This window comes from Pituophis catenifer, unplaced genomic scaffold (assembly GCF_029215685.1).
Source record: "Pituophis catenifer annectens isolate HBS135680 unplaced genomic scaffold, rPitCat1.0.hap2 SCAF_1, whole genome shotgun sequence".
NCBI lineage: Eukaryota > Metazoa > Chordata > Lepidosauria > Squamata > Colubridae > Pituophis > Pituophis catenifer.
In genome coordinates, this window is record NW_027256881.1 from 268,943,082 (window position 1) to 268,968,880 (window position 25,799).

At 36.3% G+C, this 25,799-nt stretch overlaps 1 protein-coding gene across 1 annotated transcript in view; it reads left to right on the top strand.

Moving 5' to 3' along the window:
• Positions 1-25,799, top strand: part of PRR5L (proline rich 5 like) — a 40,617-nt gene that overhangs the window by 7,136 nt on the left and 7,682 nt on the right. Inside the window, exons 4-7 of the mRNA XM_070931215.1 lie at positions 8,802-8,859; positions 14,310-14,401; positions 18,360-18,500; positions 19,715-19,841. Of these exons, the coding sequence (XP_070787316.1) occupies positions 8,802-8,859; positions 14,310-14,401; positions 18,360-18,500; positions 19,715-19,841 (418 nt within the window). The remainder of the gene's footprint in view (positions 1-8,801; positions 8,860-14,309; positions 14,402-18,359; positions 18,501-19,714; positions 19,842-25,799) is intronic.

The following is a 25,799-nucleotide window of genomic DNA, read 5'->3' on the forward strand; positions in this document are numbered from 1 at the left end:
AAGATGATTCTTTTTCTTTAAAAACTCTTGAACAATTGGAAAGTGGGTTTCAGAAAAATTCACAACTAGTGAATTTTCTCAGCTTCTGGCCTCAAAACCCCCTCTTTGCCCCCAGTAAATGGGGGTATGTGTTGCTTAAATTACAATGCTCACAACTCATGTTTCTCTTTTCCACATTCTCTTCATCATTCTCATTGCAAAACTTATAAGTGGAAATGTAGTTCAATGCCTTATGAACATTTGGGATAAATAATATAACTAAGATTTTTTTAGATAATGTCTGTTAATCCAAGATTATTAGGTTCCCCTAGAGCAGTGCCCCCCAACCTTTTGGGTACCAGGGACCGGTTCCGTGGAGAGAGTCTTTCCCGCAGACCAGAGGGGGCATGGTTTCGTGTGCTGTCTGCATCCTGCATATGGGTCTTTGCTTTATTGCGTGGCCCAGTTTCTGGTATACTGCGGACCAGTGCCGGTGTATAGACCTGAGGTTGAGGATCTCTGCCCTAGAAGACTCTGGAGTACTCTTGAACATTATAAAATCAGAATAAATATATTTAATAATAAGGCATCATGTAGAAGTTTCCACAATCACAGTCTTTGAAGATATTCCACCTTTCAATAAATATTCAGCTGACGCTTTAATATTTCCTAATCAGAAATACTTTATGTGGCCTCTTGTACCATAGGGTTAATGCATTTTTCCATATTGATTTAACATGGCCTCAGTGGTCACCGAGAAGAGACCATCCTTGAGAACAGCTTCCTTCGATGAGTTTTCCTCTCTAGGAATTCATGCTATGATACTTAGCCCTTCCCCACCTTTTTGGAAAAAGCTGCCTAAGCAATGACATAAGATGTACAGTGCAAATACCCATTCTTAGCACTTAAATGTGGAATGCATGTTAGATAAGCTGTCAACCCACATAGTTCCAGCATGCACTAAGAGATGGTGTGGTTGTGGCTTTGAAACACATGAACAGAAATCTCATTTAATAAGCCTTTCAGGGAATGTAGCATTGCTTTTTGAAATCTAAATAGTCTGCAACAATAAGTCAAACACTGGAGGTGAGGAAATGCATGAGTCAGAGTGAAATTGTTATGTACTTTTTAACCGATAAATAGCCCTCAAAGATCTTAAATTTAACCACATAAAAAGTTTGGATCCTGTTATGTACAAGAGTGCAAAAAAAAAAATGTGTGCACAAATTCATAGCTATTGTTACTGTGAAAGCAGCCTCATTAGTGAAACAAAACCTTTGAAACCAAATTATGAATAGGATGTTTCTTTCGTCCACCTCTATATTGGGGACCCAGCCCTATTCAGGTCAAGTGAATGTCATGATAACAAATTAATAAGTGAATGTTTTAGTAGATTGATTAGTGAGAGCCAACTTTATCCGGCAAGATTGTAGGTTAGAAACACTTGTTAGCACTTGATTCTAGTGCATGTAATGACATTTAAGGGATTAAAAAAAAACACCAAAATGTTATTTCCCTCAATGACTTGTTTCTGTAATTTATGCTCTGCTAGATTAGCAGATTTTTTTTTTTTTAAAAAAAATAAGTCATCTAAAACAATAATAGAATAAACACTGAACAATAAATCAGCATTACTGAAAATCATGGCTTATGATAAATGGCATCCTGGTGAATTTCAGCTTATTTACTACTCCTGCTAGCTTGAATTGTTAAATAAATCTGGAATCATTTATTGGCACATCAGTTGGACTAGAGATGTTTGGCTGTTGGTCTCCATGCAAGCCATAATTTCTAAAAGAAAGGAACCATGGTTTACAATTCTGGCTTGTAAGCAGTGAGATAAAGCCAACATTTCTGATGCAGACAATGTGCTGAAGGGATGGGATTTGTTTGGCCTCTTGTATTAATCGTGAGGAATGAAACATAACTGATGAGCCAGGTATATCAGCAGCTCAGTTACAGTGAGGATTCTTCAGAATTCTGGTTCATTCTATGTGAAAATGGCCAGTGTTTAGAAATATTATTCATTCTTTTTTTCAGCATAAAAATAATGGAATTGGGCCAATAGAGCTAAGTTTAAGATTCAGTCCATTCAATACTTCAACCCTAATACTTTCTCCTATACTCTCTGGGAACAAAGAGTACACAATCCAGATCTTACACAAATATTAAAGGTCTAATTAAAAGATGGTACTTCACCTCAGATAGCAGTAAAATTGACTGAAATTGTGAAATGTTAGGCAATGTGAAATAATGTAATAGTAAACCATGGAATGTGCTTATAAGCATGAATGGACACAAGTTTGAAGCTTTTGCAGATAAGGGGAGAAGAATGTAAGTTTGGAGTTGCAGCCATCATAGTTTACTTAAAATTCCTCGTTCATGGTTTGATTTTGGCTCATAATGACTAAATATTGTTTGCTATTATGTTTGAACTGAACTGCTTATTTGGGGAGTTGATAACTTTGTAAAAAAAAATACAAAAATAGTTATCACAAATGTTTTCCTCTATCATGAGTTAGATGGACGGAAACCTCATTTTTATTAAACACTCTTAAAGATCCGCTTTCTATTTATACCTGTCCTAATCTTAGCTGTAAAGGAGAGTTCCCTTAATAACAAATTGGAGAACTGGAATCTCATCCTAGAAATATGAACTTAATCTGAGCGAGAGAGGCATTTTCTTTTTCTACTACTTTAGATGGAGGGTTTTTTTTTAAAATAATAAAAATATTTCAAATTGAGTTACAAACAGGCCAAATTGTGAGATACCAGATCACTTGTTCTGTAGTAATTTTAATTTCCTTTTAAACTGAAAGTAAGCTATAGCGCACTATAAACATGTGTGCATTTTAAAGGAATGATTCTAATTCTATGCAAGAGGACTGTGGAAGACTTACACAGTGTGAAAAGTAGAGTAACTGTTTTATTATTTCTGTAATTCTTGAGGACTAGTTACGGTACTATTTACCAAAGTACTCATAACCAAATCACTGCAGCATTTCATGAAAACAGAATTTACCAATCTACAAATGCTTTTTCTCAATAATGAATGTTTTCAATTCTATAATCACATTGACTAGGGTGCTCTGTGCCTTAAACACAAACGTATCCTTTTGACTTTAATTGCATATATGGGAATTTTGTATTTCAAAGAGAACTTCCAGTAATACTCCTTCCAGAGGATATGTGAGATATATACAAAGATGTACATATGGGATATTCGTTTTCATAAATGTAAAAGACAAAACTTCATATTTCATAGCAGTCTGATTCAAAAAATACAAATGGAATTGTCTGGTGGGATGTATTGCACTGCTTGCAATGTAATCTTGAATGAACTATTCCAACAGATACTTCTCCATGTGAAGGAAGCACACTTTGTTTCTCTATTCTTTCCTAGTTTAGTTGGGTAGAATCGGGTGAAACGCTCCTGGTTCGGACCAGATTGCCCGATCCGGTAGCAATGGAGGCAGGTGGTTTGGAGAACCAGTAGCAAAAATCCCTGCCCCCCCCCATGCCCAGCTGAGCCGCACAATCATCAGAGGCTTTTTTTTTTTTTACTTTTAAAAGCATTTTTTCTACAACCTCTTCAGCCCAAAAAAACCCTTAAAAAAAAAAAGGCTTTGATGATCGTGTGGCTCAGCTGGGATTGTCAAAGGCTTTTAAAAGAAAAAAAAAGCCTCTCCCGATCAGGCAACTCAGCTGGGATTGTCAGAGCCTTTTGAAAGCATTTTTTTACAACCTCTTCGCTGAAAAATTGGTTTTAAAAGTAAAAAAAAAAAAAAAAAAAAAGGCCACGCCCACCCAGTCACATTTACACCCCCCCCCCCGCCCCCCCAAGCCATGCCCACAGAACTGGTAGTAACAAATTTTAGATTTCACCACTGGGTAGAATGTCCCATTTAAAAAAATACTCAAGTCTTGGTTATGGAAATTTGCATAATTAACACTACTTAACTAATGCAGTCTTCCAGTTTTACATCTGTATATGCAGATTTAAAAGTTCCTTTAGTTCTTCCAACTCATTTACAAAGTGGCTCCTCAGGTGACAAAAGTTGAGTTTGCCCACTAATTGTTCTAGTTATTTTTTGGATAAATGATAGCAGCAAGAAAACTTTTTTTATATATATATGTATTTTATTGTACAAAGTTGCACATATATCTGATAGGCAATGAACTTTTCAGATAAGCAACTGATATCTGGAACATGATATCCAAAAGAAATGTAAAGTGTTATAAGTTACCAGTTACTGTTCCTCATATGCTGGAATAGTGTGTAAAGAGATTCTTGATATCTTGTTATTTAACGAAATAATCTGGTTGCTTAGTCCTTACATGCGAAAGAAAGTTTTAAGTGACAAGCCTCATGTATTCTATTAAACTAAAGGTTAATTAATCAAGTGGCTTACATTTCACACAGACTACATAACAAATATATGGTTAATACAGCTTCAGAACTTAAGGTTTATTCAGTAAGTCAGTTAACCATTCCATATCTAAGCCACAGTTGTTGGGTTCACAAGTCAGATTTAGCCGAAACAAGGAAACAAAATTATGATTTACCATGATGTGTACATCTAACCACTTACTATTGTTTTATGTTTGAATTCTGATAGATAAGAGCTTATATTCCTTTGTAGCTCCTCAAACTTTTCTTTGTGTTATGATTCTTTTTCAATCTGGATTTTTAACTGAAGATACTTTTTTTTTTTTAATTTGATTTATATGCCGCCCTTCTCCGGAGACTCAGGGCGGCTTACAATACGTTAAGCAATAGCCTTCATACTTTTGTATATTTTATACAAAGTCAGCTTATTGCCCCCACAAACTGGGTCCTCATTTCACTTACCTTAGAAAGGATGGAAGGCTGAGTCAACCTTGAGCCTTGGAGAGATTCGAACCAGCAGAAATTGCAGGCAGCTGTGTTAATAACAGGGTGCGTAAACCACTGTACTATCAAGGCTCTAGTTACTTAGTTTTCTAGTATCTTTACCCAAGTTCATAAATTATTACTGTGGGGAGAGGAGGGAGAATATAATACATGGCATGGTTTGTGAGAATAATATAAGTAATTGTTTATTCTAGCATTTTGAGAAATTTGAGAAGATGATTGCTTACTTTTGCCCAAAGATATGTTTATTGAATCTGAAATAATCACTAGACTTCTAGGTAACACAGAGAAAGGCCTTCTGTTAAAAAGGGACTCAGACTTCTATGCACCATATAAAAACAAACCATGGATTATTTTAAACAGTCTTTATTGAGTAATTTTAATTAGGTTGGCATAGTCTTTCAAAATAAAGCTTCTTGGGCAGGAAGCACTGCAAGGGCATTGATGCATTTCTCAAAATGAGAATAGCTTCTTCCCTGTGATTGCTATATATTTAGACCATTTGTGCATTTTTTTTTTTTTTGCCTGCATTCCTTTTCTTTTGGCTTGTTCTGAATTTGCAGGAAAATAGTTGCTTGGGTAATTGAACATAATACTGCTGACCAATTTTCTGTTTTGTTCACTGTTCCTCTGTGTGCTTGCTTGCACAAAGATCCCCCGTCAGCCAATTATTTTCCATCAGACAAGGAAATCACAACTATTCTGGATAGTTGTGAATTATTCCATGTGCATACAGTGTAGGTAAACTGTAGGCAGTGGAGTACATCTATGTATCTTTTGAAACCATAAACACTTCCCATAAATGTTAGAGGAATAGTTACTTATAAAAAATACTCATATGATTCATCTGCCTATTTTTCACAGTGGAAGGATTGCTCATAATCATGGGCATGTTTTATTACATAAAATTCTGTCTGCATGCATAACCTCCAGGCTTTTTCAAACTGGTGTATCCAGATGTGTGCAGGATTTTAATTCCTTGAATTCTTATGACCACTTTGTCTGGGAATTCTGAGAGTCCAGAGGGCACCTTGGACATGATTATACAAGACTACTATTATATATTATCCCAGTGGGCAGGAAGACAGATTCCAGTTGAATGTCAGGGAAAAAAACATCTTAACAGTAACAGTAATTTGAAATTAGAATCAATTACCTAGAGAGGCATCTTTTTTATTAAACATTTCTGATTTAAGCTAAGTAAATCTCTGTCAGGGATGGTTTAATGTGGATTTTTTTGCACTGAGCAGAGGATTGGACTTGATGGTCTAAGCAGTTCCCCAATTCCATGATTATAAATTTTGCAGTACACTAGCAAATTACAATGGCTACCGGTCTGCTTTTGAGTGCAGTTCAAGTTGCTGGTTGTGACCTTTAAAGCCTTTAATGGCATAGGTCCAGGCTACCTGATGAACCGTAATCCTGCTAAGACCAGCCCATCCTACTCAAGTCGGCAGTGAGAACTTACTGTAGATCCCGTCAGTCAAAGAACCCTGTCAGGATCCAGAAGAAAAGCCTTCTCTGCCGTAGCATCTGCCCTTTTTGCCCTCCAGGGTAAGATCTGTCTCGAACCTCCTATCTTTCTGTAAGAGCCTAAAGACGTGCCTCTGCGAATTGTCCTGGGGATCCTATAGAGAATTCTAGAGGTGGCTGCTTGATTGACAGCAGACTCCACTTCCCTTCACCTCTCTGCTCCCCACGCATCTATTTTTTTTTTTTTACTAGTCATATCAATGTATTTTTTTTGGGGGGGTTCCTTTCTCCTTGCTTGTTTTATTATTTATATTATTGTTATATTTTTTATTATTTATTTAAGAAAATTTGCACGGCCGCCCACTCACTCTCAGTGACTCTGGGCAGCTCACAGAAATAAAAACCAATTTACAAACAATAAAAAAAAATAGTCAATCAAACAAGCCACTTGATGGGCTCCATCCCACTCTGGGATCTTCAAGTCTGTTGGCAAAACCCGGTTTTGAGATTGATAGATAGATAGATAGATAGATAGATAGATAGATAGATAGATAGACAGATAGATAGATAGATAGATTATATATATATATATATATATATATATGTGTGTGTGTGTGTGTGTGTGTGTGTGTGTGTGTGTGTATGTATAAAATTTTATTCTATTTTACTTTCCCTTTGTTTAATCTTTTTATTTCTTAATATTTTATGGTTGTGAGTCACTTAGAGATAGACAGTATATCAATTTGATGATGATGATGATGATGATGATGATGATGATGATGATGATAATAATAATAATAATAATAATAATAATAATAATAATAATAATGACTGCATTTGCTTAGCTTCATCTCTTATTCCTTCTCCCTACCAGAAAACGTTAGGTTGCCAGTTCCTTGGGAGATCTGTGTGAATATTCTTAAACCATATTCTGCAGAATAACAATATTAACTATTGAAGATGTTTTGTGAGTTGGTCTGTGGTTCTAAAAACTTTTTAAATGGTTTTTAGATCTGTTTGGTTTTTAGTGAAAAATGAATAGAAAATGCTGGTAGATCTTGCCATAAACATATATTAAAATAACTAAAAAAAATCACAAAGTTCAGTGAAAGTTCACAGGGAACATAATCTTTGAAGTGAGAAAAAACTGACAGTACGGCTTCTTTTTCCTTCAGCAAAACTTTGTGAAAGTGGATTTTCAGCATATTCTTCAATGACGACTAAATATTGAAATACATTTAATGATCAGAAATCTTATTGTAAATAAAATGATATTGCATGCAAGGCCATACATCCCATTAAACCGATTATTATAACTGCTGCATTAAATATTAAGAAAACAAGATTGTTATTTAAACAACTTTTTCATTTGTTTCCCTTTTTTTTTAAAAAAAAAAGATCTGAGGTGTTCCTCTTTTTTTTAAAAAAAAAGAAAGTAAAGTTTTGCAAAGTGTGGCTTGCACTGATGATGTAAAATAGAGAGTCAACATTGACTCATTCCTTCTATTTTTTGAAGTTCAGAAATGAGTATCAGTTCTTATATAACACAATTGATACAAGAAGGAGTTGTGTCTGGGGACAGCCCCCAAGTTTTTAATTGTACAAAACATCTTTAGGAAACTCCCTACTTTAAGGGGAGATTCCAAAGTACAGGCAGATTCAATGACTAGATATACAATTGGATTGGAGCCATTACCTGAAAAATGGTAGAAAAATAAAATGGAATAAAATAAAATAAATAAATATTAAAATAAAATAAAATGGCTAATAGCAAATTTGGACATTCCTTCATGCAGTGTATTGTTACAAGTCTTGGTTCTGTTCTAATTTTTAGCACGCTGGAAAACCGGTTTAAGTATTTGTAATATTGTTTTGTCCTTTTAAATTCTATATAGTGCAGATTCAGATAGAACAGTCTCTGCACTAATTCCATAAGAATTTAGTTCAGTTGTTTTCTTCCACCAGTGAATATTTTACGGCATTGGACCATCAATATTTGCAACTGAGATATGCCACGTGATTGAACATCTGGAGAACGGAGACTGTTTTTAGCTGATCATATGCAGGAATGCCTTTCTTTACATGTATTTTCCACATTTATTTGGCAATCCAGAAATATATGCTCTTTGAGACTTTCCAGAACTGAAAGTAAAATATAAATATAATATTAAAATGCAATACAATGATTAAGGCACAATAATAGCAATAAAATCCAACCTGAAAATCTTTGGCAGAAAAGAAATGAGTTTGATTAGGAATTGAGATATTACAGCTAGATCATGTAAAACTTTAATTGGCAATGTGTGTTTTGACATACTTACTTGATCTAAAACTAAGATATGTTGCTGATTCAGTAGACTGGATAAATCTATTTGAAATAACATTTGTAAAAATTGAAACATGATTTGTATAATTGAATATTGAAAATCCAACCTTTTTTTTTTCTTTTTGGCAGAACCAGCTTCTTTCAAAAGGTTTGCTATACATAGAAGAAAAAGTTAAGTTTTGTGAAGGCAAGTATAGAAATTGACAATTTTGGGAAGGGCTCTGGATTCCCAGAAAGCTTTGTGAATCATCTTCTGAAGTTGCTAAGATGAATTCGTGGAAAAACCAACATATCAGAGTTACATGGCTAAATATCCCCAGGTCCTAATGTGTATAAGCAACACAATGAAGTCATAATAGTAGCATTGAATAGAAGTGATTTAGAACAGAGAGGAAAATACCTTTCTAATTGAAAAGCATGTTTTAAATATCTATTTTTCAATACCATTTGTGAAAAAAAGAGAATAGCTTGCTGTGTAATATGTGCATCATGTAAATTATCACATGGGAGCATTTATCTGTATACATGTACGATCAATGACCAATTGGTGGTGAAAGATGTCTAGCAAATGGCTATAACCAACTTCATCAAATCAATATTGTTACAAAAGACTATTAAACATTGTTCATATTTCTTCAGGAAAAGCATGGCTTATGCTTGAAAATTATAGACTGGGATCAGTTATGTTATGCCTATAATTGTCAATCTTCATCAGGAATATTTTATTACGTTCCACATGGTTTTTCCAATTGATCTTGATGGGTACAACTAAAACATTGTGGATACATTGTGGTGGCCAGTCACTCTCAACTTTTTGATTATAGTGAAAAGTTTGGAAACTATTGTAGCATCAAGGAGTTGGACTAGAACAGTGGCCCCCAACCTTTGCAGCTTAGTGGCCCTGCAAGATGAAGGGAGAAGGAACTGGGCTGCACCAGTGGTGGACCGGCGCCTGTGCGCAGCTCAATTTGTGTGAGTGGCAGGCTGGCGTGCATGTGCATGCAGCTCAACTTGCGCATGTTGAGCTGCATGTGTATGTATGTGCCCACATGCCAGCCTGCCACTTGTGCAAGACGAGCTACACGTGTACCAGCCTGCTGCTTGCACAGCCCATCTGTAAATAGGTCACGGCCCAGTCGTGGGCCATGGCTCAGGGATTGGGAACTCCTGGACTAGAAGATCGCCAAAGTTCTTTCCAACTTTGTTTTTTTGATAGTCATTTGAAAGTTAATCCCAAAAATATTGGGGCATACTCCTGGTTTTTATGAAATGTACTGTAGCCTTATCTTAGAATGACATACAGTACATGGGAGAATGTTACCTAGGTCAATAGGTAACCTAGGCCATAATAGTTTTCAGTTGCCAGTCTGCCAGGAAGTTATATGGTCTCTAATAGTTCAAAAGGAAGCAGGAACCTATGGAGAAATAAATCTATCCTAGTTTCTTAACCACAAAACCATTCAGACTTCTGACCAGATAAACTTCAATTGTTGTACCTGTTTCTTCACTAGTATAAGCTTTCTGGCTTATTGTTTTTCTGTTACTTGGATTCAAAAGAAAAGAAAGAAAAGAGTTTTGCAGATGGTTGTAAAAGTTGCATGTAATATTTTTATAACTTTTCTTAAAAACCAGAGATACTCTTAGCTAGACATTAAAAAGCAGATGTGATGTGACAGCTCTAGAACCTGTCAACTATATTATTAAATTTCAACTCTCAAACTAATTTCTAATTGAAGTCAGATAATTAGAGTTCCCTTGAGGGAGACTTTTACAACTTAGTTTATTTTTTTTAAATAAAATTTTATTACATTTCAGTGGGACATAGGCTGCTAAGACTGCAATTCTGAGTCCTTATTTGGAAACAAGTCTAATAGCAATGAATAACATCTGCCTATAATGTTGCAATGTGATCTCACACAGTAATTTGGAGTGTGTGCTCATCTGGATCTTAGGCCATGACAATACAGCAGCCAGAAATGTGTGCTTCTAGATTGGAAATAAAATCTGAGTTTGGCAATTCTTCAATGATAAATTTCTGAATCACTCAACTTTATGTGGAAAATTCAGTTGGTGCCCTTTATGTCTGCTGAAAGTTAGTTTGGGAGAAAATGAGTGATTCTTCAGTTCCACAATTACCAGAAAAAAATGTAATGGTTAGTTTTGTTGGCACGGTGCCTGAAAAATATTTGTAAATTATTTAGACCAAAGGGGTTATATCTGTAGTGATGGTGCATCTCGCTTAAAAATAGTTATTCTTTTTTTACCACAATGCAACTGCTAAATAGCACTTCAGCATGCAGTGTATGTAAAGGCCTTGGGTTACAATGACAATTGGGGTGAAATTTCCATTGTAAGTGGTGGCAGTTGCAAAACATGATATCACATGAATGAATCATGTAGCAATGGCAATCCCTCAGTTCCAATTGTTATAGACCACATGAGTCTATAAGTAGGAAGAGTCCCAAGTTGGTGGATGAAGTGGTGGTGGGGTTCTGTGAGCAGTGGCACTGGATCATAGGCAGATGTGCAGATGCTGCAGGGGAGTGGGGGATACCTTAGACAGATGCTCCAGAGTGTGGGTGAGTGCCATGGGCAGGCCCTGTGGAGTGCAGATATGTGCTGTGGGGGGAGGTGCTGTTGGAAGGTAGTATAGAGTGTGAGTGGGCAAAAAAACAGCAGGAGCTACTTCTGATTTCTTGCTTCCCTCATTGACTTTGCTTGTAGAAAGCTATCAGGGAATGTTGGAAATTGCAATCCTTTTTCCACAGCTCACTGCAACAACCAGAACTCTGAGGACTGGTTGTAACTTTAAATAGTTGAATGAATTGTTGCGACCCAGGTAGTACTGTATTATGATTTCAGAAATGAATATAAAGGCACAATTAACATGCTATGATCTGACTTCATTGGAAGAGGATCTGACCTTTTTTAATGGAAGTTTTACCTTATAACCAGATCAGGTCAAGTGAGCAGACAGAGACATATTCTTAACCCTATGCATGGGGATAGATGGTAACAAGGTTTAAAGAGAAACTATAACTGCATTTATTTGGATGGAATTATAGTGTTCCATAGTATGCATGCCAAACGCTGACCACAGATTTACTCCTCACTTCAGTTAAGAGTTGCTGAAAAGGGTTAGAGGAAATCCTGTTTAATGGGTTTTGAAATATTAATGCATACTCGCTAACAGATATTATCTTTCCTGGTAAAGAAAATGTTTTCAGAAGCAATAACTTTATGGATAGTGGTTTTTGATGCTATGTAGAATTATATTAGTAAAAATGTAAGGGATGCATTCTATTTGACTTATTTTTTCTAATCTGCATTCTTAATTTAGCATTAAACTACTGCTTTGTTAAAACCTGAGCATATATTCAGCAGTTCATGTTAGGACTACTGTACAGTCAGCATCTCTGTCCTTGATCTTTCTGCAATGGAATTGAATAAAGGTTCTATTCATATTCAGTCACACATAAATAAAAGCCACTGTATGCAGAGAACCATGATAACATAGGATTCCTAACCATTTTGAGATTTATGGTTGTGTTCAAGAAACAGCTAGTAGAAAACCCCTTGAAAACCCCTCTCAAGTTCAGGATGTAGGTGAGGACTATGGGAATAGGTCTTGTCTTCATAAACCCCACTTCATCTTTAGCCTGCAGGTGACCTTATTGTAATACGATTATATAAAATGCTAGCTAGACACCCGTGCTTCGCTATGAAGCTATGTGATTGGGCGTGATAAAATGTAGAATGTGTAACTCCGTAGCATCAAAGTGTGTTAATATAAGGCAATTGGCAGTTGGAACAGAGGGGGAGGGGGAGTAGAATGTCCCAGCCTGCAGGCCGGATGAGTCACGTGGTGGCCATGCCCACACCCGGTTTAACGAAGGGGTAGCATCAGGGCATGTTAATATAAGGCAACTGGCAGTTGGAACAGAGTTCTTTTTAGGAGGGGAGGGGGAGTAGAATGTCTAGCTCCTTAGCATCAGAGCGTGTTAATATAAGGCAACTGGCAGTCCCCCTCCTTTCAGGTGGGAGGGGGAGTAGAATATCTTAATTCCTTAGCATCAGAGTGTGTGAATGTAATACTGTATATGAAATACTAATGATCTGATGGTCATTTCGAAAAATCCTTTCTTAGCGAGGACTTAGAAGCCAAGAGGAACATACGTGCCAAATTTCAAGTTTGTAGGCTTTACAGTTCTGGAGATTTCGTGATGAGTGAGTGGTGTTTGGCTTTTATATATATAGATAGGCTTGATTCATAGGTTGTGATGCTGGACAAAGTATTTCCAGTCTCACCAGTTCCTCCTATGAAATTGGACTTTTGGTTTTCTCTGACCACTGTCCTTGTTATATCCTTCACACAAGTATGTGCCTCATTAATTGATATACAGTATTTGTACAACTGGGAATAGAATATTAAAATTCCTTGTACTGAACCCTTTTGACATTTTGTGGATACTGAAATGTTCTTTAAATAGAAAGGATTGGGGATACCTTATAGATTCTTTTTTCATGAAATGAACAATTAAAACAAATGCTCTGAAAGTTGAAGCCTGCTAAATTATTATCTCTCTCTCTCTCTCTCTCTCTCTCTCTCTCTCTCTCTCCCTCCCTCCCTCCCTCTCTCTCTCTCTCTCTCTCTGAATGCCCACATTTGTAGTTAAAGGTTAATGAACTCTAAACAACAGGGGCTTTTTGCTAAGCATATTTTTTTTCCTTTTTAAATAAATCATTTTTTATAGTTTTCATATGACGTTAGCCTGAGGCAGTATGGAATACTGATTATTCCTCAGAAAAAGTCAGCACATTGTTTTATCTTGGAAGGAAGACAAATAGAAAGTTGGCATAACAGCCATGTGTTATAATTTATGTATCTGCAGCGTTTTTATACTATCGGTTTCATGCAATTTTTGTCAAGGTACCCAAGTGCATAAAAACCCTAGAACAATGGTTCTCAACCTTTTCTTCACCACAGAGCCCCTTTAAATACCTTTTGTGGCCATGAACGATCAAGACTTAACTCAAGATTTAAATCATAACATTTCTTTCATTTCATTTTCTTTATAGGCCCCTCCCCTCTACAGGCCATAGGTTATGAACCACTACCTTAGAAAGATAACTATAAAACCTACTCTATCCCAAAAGATATCTGGAAATAAACAATTTACAACATTTCTAAATAATTAAATGTTGTATCTTGAAAACTGTCAGGCATGGTCTCGTTCAGAACTCCATAGGTCACTTCTATAATATAGGAACGTATCGCCTAAACCATGATGCTGTTCCTCTCGCTCTTCTGATCTTTCATGGGGAAAGGTACTTTCAGCATCCCTCATTTGCAGCAAACAAATCAGATGGGTCAATTCTACTTTAACTAGTTTTGCAGACATCCAGACTCTACATCATAAAGAGCCCTATAGGTTAAAACCAGCATTTTGAATTCTACTCGGAAATCTATTGGTTGGCTAGATGCTACCACTTATCTGCTGCTTATCTAGAAGACATCTAGTAACCTCCAATAATCTCACAAAGCCAAGCAATGAGTAGATTTTATTTGGAAATGAGAGTTGCGTACCTAATAACATGTTTCTTGAAAGTACCCTAATGTTTGTTGTATTTTTTTAGGAGAAGATCGTATCCATGTATTATCTGAAACCTGGGATCACTTCTTCACAGAAACTCTTCCTACACTACAGGCTATATTTTACCCTGTTCAGGTAAATCTAGTTAAATATAAGCTCAACAGGGCAGAGAAAAACATTTCAAACTTACCCTATAATTGAAGGAAGACACAAAACTTAATCTGCAAAGGAAATTTTAAACTTTAAGAATCACACATTTCACCAGAATTGCTGTTAAGCTTGTTTGTCCTGCTGTCAATAAGGTTATAAAACTCCTGACTAATTTAAATTACAAACCCCGTTACCCAATAATTATAAATCTACACTGTGTTAAAGGATAAGTTATTCCGGATCAATATTTTGTGTTATTATTAATTTACAGATCAATATCCATTGTTAACGGTGCATTTTAGTTTTAACCAGCCAGAAGACATTGCAATTGGACAATACACTAATGATAAAAGTCTTTGTCTCCAACCTGGCACCTTCCAGGTATATTAGAATAACAAAATTCCCAGCCAACCTGGCCTGAGATTTTCTCAAGGACAAGATTTTGTGCTTTCTTCACCTGCTTTCTTCTGAATTCTTCAGTCATCTTCATTAAAGCTTTTTTTTCTTACCATTGTACCTGAGTAGAAAAACTGGAAAGAAATCTAATTTCCATGGTTGACTCTTTAAGTGATGATTTGTAAAGAGGAAGCCAAATACTTGATAAGGTTCTATGGGGTATACTGTATATAGAGGCAGTATATTGCAAGGTAAAATCCCCTCTCACATTTTCTGATTTTAGAACTGTCTGTTCTCCTAGAAGCAGAGAAATCATGAAATGTATTTATATTGGCCTCTTACTAAATTGGCTCAACCCACCATCCAATAGGCCCAAGAATTTGTGTGCCATAGTTAACAATTTTCACTTACACCACCTTTTACATAAACCATTTTCACATTTGAAACAAGTAGAATGCTAATAACTTCTCTGTGTTCATTATCCCAGTAATTATTCTTGGCACTCTGAGATGAAAAAGGTAATATTTTTCTTTTCCAAGGAACTGACCGAGCTCAGTAACAGGGAATTAATTAGAAGATCAAGAAAATAATGTTATCTAAGCAAGAGAAGTTACTGATGGGACAGATTTCTTGTAGAATGAAAGTCTTAGGAAAGCGACATACTATTTCCAGAGCTCCCTTTAACAATCCAACCCTTTTCCCCCTCTAGCCCAAATATATCAACAGGTAAACATCACTATCTTATGCAAGGCTTGTTTCAAAGTGATATTTTCCACATTATTAGAGAATGTAAATATTTGCTTCTTGCTATAAGAGTCTTGATTTCCCATGCTGTCTCTCTCTTTCTCTCTCTTTTCTTTTTTCTTTATTCCCTTCCCCTATTCCTCCTTTTCATACTTGCCGCAGATGATAAAAGGTATGTGTGGCTTTACGGGCAGGTGAACTGTGCATATTTGAAAAATCTTTTAAGTCCTGGGATCCCAATAATATGTCCATGGACATGGGTGTCAGCATATCTTGCAATTCCTTTTTGACCTATCAGGGTCCCTACCCCATCTGATTTTACTTTTTGTTTTAAATTTTTATTTTTTTAAGTGGGAAGCTGCAATGATCTCCATGTATAAGTGGCAGAGAATATATTAGGAACTCATAAGAGGTTATTAGCACAAATGAGATGAAAATCAGTTTAGCTTCTGGTAGATGGTCTCAATATTCCAAATATATCTGTAGGGCCAGGAAGATTGGGGCCATAAATCAATCATTTTTTCCATCTATCACATTTGTAAGCAGATTAAATCATAAAGGTCAATGCTGCATCTTCTTTAGCATCTGTCCTAGGGCAAGATGTTTGAATTAAAAAGGTCCACCAAGTCCAGTCATAAGCATCTTTATGACTTTGGGTTTGAAGTGCTATTCAGCTCTACCACATACTAAATAGATTACAACAGTTATTCTTTGAATTACCTTCAATTTTCCCACCTGTCAACACAATAGATTTTACTACGTATATAGGAAATGATTCACTCTAAGTTGTTGTACCTTGGTGTGATCTGAAATTACATCCTTTTTTCCCCAACTCATAATATTGCTGTTGCTTTTTTGATTGAAATGCTGTCCTGGATTGTTTTTTATCCGCACTACTGTTCAGACAAGTGCTTTCCATTTTAAATAAATAAAAATAAGCATATTGAAGCATACTGGTTCCAAAGACAGAGCTCAGTAGCATGCCACTTAAAACCTTCCTCCAGTTTGACAGAGAAATAATTGAGGTCTTTATGGCTTTTCAACCAACTGTGACTCCATTTGGTTGAGATTAGCTGATTGTCTAGCCAAAATACGATGGAAAAATAGAAAGTTGTTTCTTGAAGTACAGATAAATGGATGAAAGCTTCATATTATAAGAGATGTTTTCATGCAGTGTGCTCTCTTTCACACTTTTCCTTCATAAACGTACAGTAGCATAAATAGCACAAAAGAAATTTGCTATTCTAAAATGTTGTAGCTTGAGTACAGCAACCAAAAAGATGCTGCAATGAATGTTATAATGATATGAAATTCAATGATTATGAATAACACACTATAATATTTCCCAGACTATTGAAAGAAAAGGTGCTTGAAAAAATATAATTGTAATATAATATAAAGGGTCATTGACAGAAAAAAAATGATGCTTTGCTCTTCATCTACAATAGATTGCTGCTGCACAACTGTAGGCTGGCAGTGGAATTGAATTTAAATTATAGAAATGAACCAGTATGTATAGGTTAAATGAACAATTCTATATAAATTATTGAATTTTTATTCTATAATTTCCGCATTTGGCCCAAATGCGGAAAGCAAAGGCAATTAATTGTAACAGAATATTTTTCCCCAAATAAATATATTGGAAAAGGTTTCATATCATTAAAAGTGAAGAGCCAGACAAACAAAATTTGTTATCGTTTTGCGATGAATTGATAGGTATGGATAGTTTTAACCGTTCATAGCCTCCCATCTTGCCAATGTTCCCCTATAGATGAAGACATATCTGTATTCTTAATGTTGTTGGATTGTGGATACTTATTTGCTGAGATGTTCCTTCTTGGTTATTTTTTAAAATTTGCACCGTAGGTTGGTTGTAATACAACAAAGATTAGATCAAGCTGAGAAGCTCACATATCTTTTCTGTAGAAATTTCATTCACTTCTTTTTTTCAAGTCCTGCTCCATTTATTTACCCATAACCACACCCTTTGAATCTTGAGGAGAGCAGTCCATTTTAAAAACAGGAAGTTTCTGGCTTCAGAGCCTTTGGCTTGTGGTCTTGTTTTGCATTTTGATGAACTTGTTAGTTGTATCATTAACCCTATTATGAATTGATGATTAACGTACATTTATTCCCTCCAGCTAGAGTTCTGGTTCATTAGTTGGGGATATCTAAACAATTCCCATGGAGAGCATACAGCATGGTTGATTTTAGCTATTAAAATAGGAGTTGTAAACACAGTGCTTAAACAAAGGTTGAAGGGTATGGTAGCTTCATAGGCTTGGCATTAGCTTTTTAAAGATAGCAGATAACAAAAACACATCTTTTTGAAAATAACACATGATTTTTTTAAAAAAAAACTTTATTCAAATGCTATATATTTTATCTCTTGGTGTGCTATTAAATATCTGAAATTGGTCCACCAAATTAATAAATTAAGCCTCGTGCTTTAAAAAGTCCAAGATACATAGTGAAGTTTTTGTGGAAACCCTTGAAAAGGGTGCTGCTTCTAATATGCTTTCCCTGTCTAGCTACAAAGGAATACTACTTCCCCATTCCTAACCAACAGTTTCTACAACTGCCTTTCTATCCACAAACTGATTATCCAGGGGCAGCATAATCATTGTATTTCTTTTAATTTATAATAATTTCTCTGTCAGTTTATGTTCATGTTACCAGCTTGTTCTCCAATTCTTTTATGATATTGTGTGGCATTACTGTCCTAAAACATAGGGTTCAGTTTGCAAATAGGATTGAACCGTATTCCAATGCCAATGGATGCCATTTTTTTCTATGTGTATAGGGTCAAGAATTGACCATTCGTCAGATTTCCTTGCTTGGCTTCCGAGACTTGGTCTTATTAAGAGTAAAGTTGGATGAGATTCTTCCTCTGATCCAAAGTAACCTTCCACCCTCCATTATCCAGATGCTGCTGATTTTACAGGTGGGCAATGGTCTTATTTCCACCTCTCATTTTTGATGTTTGTGGGGGTGGGCAAACATTTCAAGGCTGAAATATTTTGACTCAAAACATCCTGTTCCAACCTCTCACTAGAAGCGTAGTGATGTTGGAACAGCCTGTTTTAACATTAGATTAATGATTTTAGCCTGTTTTAACATTAGCAACCTTGAAATGTATTGTACTGACATCCAAATGTATTGCACACCACTGTTAATGAACATTAGACATACTGTAAGGATGAAATGACTGCTTTCCAAACAGTTTATGAAGCAGAGAATTGCCTTTTGGCCTGGACCTGCAAATACTGGTTCTCTAGATCACTGGGGTCTGTCTCATAGAAAGACATTGATGATATGCCTGCCTGCCTAAATGTCTCTATTCTCATGCTGTAAGCATGACTCTTATGGAGAAAATCAACATGATGCAGCCTTAATCATGTGTGTTGGACAAGGTATTTTTAATTAAGAGGGCTGGATTTCTGACACCCGTCTTTCATTGATAAAGTTTGAGGTATCTAAAATCTAGTTTTCTGAATAATGAAATCAAGTTTAATGTTGCAATATAGGGGTTTCAATGACTGTTTCAAGGATAAGTTTGTTTGTTTGTTTGTTTGAAATTGTCATGTCTGAGCTTTGGCCATGAATTTTTGCCTTCTTTTCATTTCCGTCCAATTACAACTCTGATAGTTCTAACCAGCCTCCCACCTTGCCAATGTTCCCTAGTTACAACTCTGACGTTGGGAGAAAGAAAAAGGGGAAACATCAAGAATGCTGTCTTAAATTGCCGGGATAATTTGGATCCAGAGAATTAAAACATCCACCACTTCCCAATTGGGTCACAAGTCCTGAGGAGAGAGTTAAATATGCTTATATTCTTTGACTTGTTGGAATGGCCTGCTTGAGCTATCTGTTAAGAGCATTCAGTAGGGTATTGTAGAACAGTGTTTCTCAACCTTCAACTGTCTCACTTGAAGATGGATAGACTTCAGCTCCCAGAATTCCCCAGCCAACATATTGGTTGATATTGAGAAACACTACTATAGAAAATGATATAACTTATAATTCCTACATCACAATATCATACATAATTAAGTTTCTTTTCTTCAGTCAATTAGAAAAATAAAAATGGACAAATGAAATGTGTTGATTTGCATACCCCAGGTATTTGACAACAGGTATATTTTGTTTATATTTCAGGGAGTCCATGAACCTACAGGTCCCACTAAGGCCTTTATACAACTAGAAGAACTTGTAAAACTGGTAGTTTCCCCATACCTTGGTTTGTGTGAAGAACATTGCTTCCCTGGCAGTACCTGTGCCCTGGGTAAGATGTAAAGTATTGCAAGTCCTGATATTTGGGTCCAAGTTAACTAAAGAATCTGTGGAGAATTCTTTTTGCCTGCACAAAAAGAGTCCACAAAAACAGTATTTTTTTTCTGCCATTTACAAGTTGGCTATAAACCATCCATAGTCAAGGATGTGTAATCAATACTCAATGCTGGATGAGACACAGAAACAGAGAGTGAAAGCTTAAATTATCCCTGTGCAGATACTAATCAATACAAACTTGCATTTAATTTGTGTACATGCAAAAAAAAAAAAAAACCTTCATTTTCTTTTTCTGTGTCTAACTGAATGATAATAAGACAGTCATTTGCAAATGTTTAAAAGGTAGTTAAAATCTGATTTACAAAAATAAATACAATTTTTAGCTGTGTTGTTTTCCTTTGGCTTTTTAATGAGCTTACCTAATCATTAAGTGTCTTTCCTGTTTTGTATGCCTACCCTTGTTCCCACAGATGCCTTTCCTTCTCCCCAGAATAGCTTATCTGATTGTTAGAAAAAAAAAATTCTCTTGTGGTTACATTAAATCATGATTGCTGTGGACCGCTCCACCCAGTGCATAGTGCTACATTGTGGGCAAGGAAATGATTGTAAATTCAATAAAGTCGGATTAATGCAGTGGTTCAGTACAATTTTCAGCACAGATCGTTCCCGTTTTGCTGTCTGAGATCATTTCAGTGAAAATAGCTAAAATTGGGATCTAGTCACAAAGAACGTAGCTTTCTCCAACGGATTTTCACAATTAAGGGAGCATAGTCTGCAGATTTATTTTAATATGATTTGATATGTAGTTTGTTCAGTGGGGAGAATGTAAATTGCTTCCATTGCAACCTCTCCAAGGTTAACCATTTCTCCCTAATCATTCTGTTTCTTTGTCTTAAGTCCGATTTGAAACCAAAGTTTCCTATCTTATGCAGGAGTATAGGTCTCTACTTGTGGAATCTTATCTCCCAGTATTGGGGTGTTGCTCTTGTATGCATATATCCTTGGTGTCTTTAGCCAAGCAGAGCTCAGGGCTTCCTACTAGGTCTTGGCATTAACACCACACCAGATTAGTTTGTAAAACTGAGCAGCTATAAATTCATGACTTCAATAAACGAGATGTTCCTGTCACAGTACAAATACAATCAGTGCACTGTTTACAGCTAATAAAATCGTGACCCTTCTCCTTCAGAAGAAAAATAATACAAAATGTACAGGAACCTGAATGATAGTCAACTTGTTTATTTGAGGTGGCCATGTGACTCTTGTGAAAGCACTCTGCTATCTTCCAGTCTACCAATAAAACCAGGGTTTATTTTCATAAAGCACATTTTATATACGCCATGACCTTCAAAGAATTATACATTCAGAATACTTACGTTTGGTTCTCCATTTAGATAACATGTGGGCCCCACTACTATGCTTCTTTGCATGTGTACATTCAGAACATCCTTGGTGCTTTGCCACCTGTAGTCCTGCATTTGGAGTTGACAGCTGTATAGAAATACTGAAATTACGCCTTTAGGGATAGAGCAGAAGTAGGCAATTTTTTGAGTCTTATTTGAAATTTATACCGTGGCTGATATGGAAGGCTGCTTGTTCGCAAAACAGCTGCTGTGGTGAAAATGGCAAGTCACAAATCACCCCTTTATCATAAGACGAACTACACACTCTCATCCCAGGACAACTGTCATGAAAGTCAAGGGTATTCCTGTAAATGAATTAGGATCCTGAGACGTATGCTTTTTATTGCTAACTTTCACTTTTTCCTTGACTTCCAATGAGAGTGAGGAGTATAAGAATTACATAAACCATCATTCCTGACTTCTTTTGATAATTACCTTCTCATATACTATCTAGCCTGATATTTTACAGTTTCGGTAAGGTCTTCCATCTTGTTATGTTTCAAGATGAAGGACAAAGGAAAAACAGAACATACCTATTTTTGGATTGATCTGAATTTGGCAGCAGCTAAATTCCCTGAACTCAATTAGTAGTTGATTCCCTTTATTTACTGGGATGAATAAAGGATGAGAAAAATGACTAAAATGATTTTGGAGTTTTAAAGGGAAGCTGTGATTTTGAAGATTTGGATATTGGGATCAACATTTATTGACCTTGAAAAAAAAATTAAGCATCCTATAGCATCTTGTGAGCAAGGTTACTAGGTTTTTTTTGTTTTTTTTTTTGATGGATGTATATTTTTAGCAAGTGACCAAAGGTTAGCTTAGCAGAATCTCTTGCATTTTTCTTGCTCTCTAAGTAGCAATTAAATATGTGAATGGGAAACAGAAGAAGTGAAGTTTGACCCTCAAATAATGCTGTGATGTATGAAATAGCAGTGAAATGTTAAGACTTGCTTCAGAGTTAAAAGTGAAATTGGAGCTAGAAAACATTATCATTTCAGTGGATTTTAGGACCTAATTAGACACTTGAATGGAGCACATTATGCTTCACGGCTTCCAGACAGTATTTCCTAAAAGAAATATGTTATACGAAGTTCATCATCTTCTCTCCATATAAACTTTAACCATTGAACCGGGATGGGTGGGCAGAAATGCTGAATATTATATCAAGAAACATGTTTTTCTAATCCTAAACGCTACTGGAATAGATTAATGGTTGAGACATCTTTAGGCCCTTAATGTACACAATCTCTGTTCAGCATAATTGTTGACAGTTGAACAATGTCTCCACCTATTGGATATTGAAGAAAAATATCCAGTACTTTTCGTTTTTCAATAGTTCAGTACATTTTGGATGAAAGTGTCAGAGACTTATAATGATGGATGGTGCCATATACACTGTTCTCACAAGGCCAGACCATAAACATTCTATGGGTCATGTTTACTTGAGTCTCAACATAAGGAAAGATATGCCTAACAGCTAAGGTGTGTTCATTATTTCCAACAATTGATTACTAGGGAGCAACAGTTAAAATAGAAAAGGGGAAACTAAATGGTTCAAAATAGGGAAAGGAGTGCATCATATAAACAATGTGACAGTGAACATTTAATTTATATGCAGACCATGTCATGAAAAATGCTGGAGTAGAAGGAAATAAAATCAAAATTGCTCAGAGAAGCAATAACAGATTTCGGTATGCTGATAATACCAGACTGCTCAGTGGAAACCTTAACAATGGAACTAAAGTTTAAATATTACCTAATGCAAAAGCAAGAGTCACTGGAGAAGATTCTTAAACTTGAAAAGAAGTTGACAGAAGATAGGGTGACTAGATGATAACATAAGCATGTGCTTAGAGGAACTCAGTTACTGAGTAATGGTCCTGAAGAAACGATGTTCATTATGTCACAAAACAGCAGATGCAAATGAATAACTACTCAGCAACAACTAAAAGGTCACATGGCAGGAATCTGTGGCATAGCATTCAGTTTGGCTTGGATACCAACTGTTGTGAGATCACTTAGGTGAGATGGGCAGCCATACGAATTGCATAAATAAATAATAAATATCTGAACTGTGGAAAGCACACCCATTTCCTTGGGCATCTTAGGAGATAGATAGATAGATAGATAGATAGATAGATAGATAGATAGATGATAGATAGATAGATAGATAGATAGATATTTTCATTCATTCTCTGGTCTGTGAGTTGAGATTTATTTGTGACTCTTGCTTTTCAGATGTGTTTTTAAGTTCTTGCTGTTGTAGTTTCATACTGCATTTATTTATTTGACTTCTGAAATGAAGTGGTAAACAATAGCATAATTGTATGGACATTATATATCCATTGTGTAATAGCAAATGTAGTACAAAAGTTTAAAGCAGCAAACTAATCGGAGCAATGTAATTATTGGCATGCTCTCTTCTCATTACTGTAAAATAAATCAGTGTTAATCTCATGTCTAGGGGAAGTTTGTTCCATATGGGAGGCATTATAGAGATACACCTTCTCCTGGCTTTCCCCCAAAATGTTCTGGTCAGGCAGATTGGTTCTAGTTTAAGGAGATGGTCATAAATATATCTCAGTGCCAAGCCATGCAAATAGGACTGTAAAGCTACTTATGATTCTCTTTCCATGACTCTGTAGGTTTGTGGCAGGATCCCTTTCTTTGATGAAAAGGGATCTATAAAGGGAGTAAACTAGTAGCTGAAAGTAGAAGCCAAAACGGCATCCATATGTACTTCCTTATCATCTTTGTTTGGTTTATCTACATTTAGGTAATTTGCTTCCCTACCTACCTACCGTTCCATCTTTATTTTCAGTAACAGCTTGGCTCACTTAAAACTAATGCACTTCTTTAGATACAATATAGATACAGGTAATTTTTCATTGCTTTGAGGCCTGAAAAGGTAATATGTGCAATGGGTATGGTATCTGCAAACATTGATGGCCACTAGAATTGTTTCATAAGATTTTTTTTCAATTAAAAAAAGATTTATCTGCAAACTAGAATGGTGCAAAATGAAATACAAACTTGTGGTATCATTCTTCTTTGGAAAAGTGCCGTAGAGTCCACTTAGATTATTAAAAAAAAACATTTGGGGGGGGACTGGACTAAGGAGGCATTTTGGGACAGACAAATCAGAAAATACTGCCTACCTGAGCTCTGGATACCTTCTTTTCTCAAACACTGTAACACTTTCATAGATGCCGATCTCTAAATGACCAATTAAGTATATTGTAGTTTCCAGTGCAGAGTTTAAAAATGGGATGGTTATCCACTGCAGCAGAACAAGAGAGTAGTGAGGTGAGCTTAATTATACTGGCAGTAGCTGAGCATGAGATCAAAGGAACGTCTGGTCCTTCTTCAGTTTGTATAATAGTAATTGTGCAACACATTTATATTTATTGGTTCTTTTAGATTGGAATCTGACCATAGTATTTCTGTTGGGGAGATTAAAAAACAGTAATAGGCATTTGTTGCTAATGGCTTATCAGCTGATATGAACACAATTCATTTTTTCTTTCAATTTGCTATAGTGGAGTGATGTCTAACCTTTTTGCAGTCGCGTGCCAAAAGTGGGGGGAGCGCGGGGGAGGGGTTGCACGCGTGCCCACACCCATAATTCAATGCGCCCCGCCTCTGTGCATATGCACTCTCCCCCCACACACTCCTCACGCTTTTGGCACATGATGGCACGGTGGGCCTGGTAGGCCCATTTTTCACCCTCCCCAGACTCCAGAGGCTTTCTTGGAGCCTGGAGAGGGCGAAAATGGCCTTCCTCACCCCTCCCGGAGGCCCTCCGGAGGCTGGAAACAGCTCGTTTCCCGACTTCTGGTAGACCCAGAAGGCCCAAAAATCAGCTGGCCAGTGCGTGCATGCATGCTGGAGCTGAGCTAGGGCAACGCTTGCATGCCCACAGGTAAAGTCTTTTAACGGTGTGCCACAGGTTCACCATCATGGCTATAATGGTTTGAGGATAGCGGTTTGTAGTGTTTGTTGCAGAAAATATTCATGGTGGTTAGCTGCAGTAAACAGGACTGTAGAACAAAGCCTACAGTGTTTGTTTTCTCCGTACTATTCCTGTCTGGCCACCATAGCACTTTTGAATGCTTTCTCTCCCCCCCCCCCCATTTTTTATAGTTATTGTTCCAGATTGGAATGACTTTTTGGAGACAATGAGTTGACAAGAGGGAAATGATTGCTAAATATAACTGTTAATAGTGAAATCACAAGCTGGCTAGGGAATCTATTTATTAGATCTTATGATTCATTTGATTTGAGATAAATATTTGCAGCTATTTAAAGCAGTCTGAGCAGAAAATGTGCAAAGCATGAGAGCCTACATTTCTAAATTAGATTGTTAATTTTCCCTTTTCTCTCTTTGGTGTTTCTACCATTTTGTGTTTCTTTTATACTTTCTGCATTCTTTTGTAATAAACCTCAGATCTGCCCACCCAGGGTCCACAAGATATCAGTAAACCAATCTTTTCAACCAGGCAGCCAAACAGCTGTAGTCTTGGAAATTCTGGTTCACTTGCACCAAC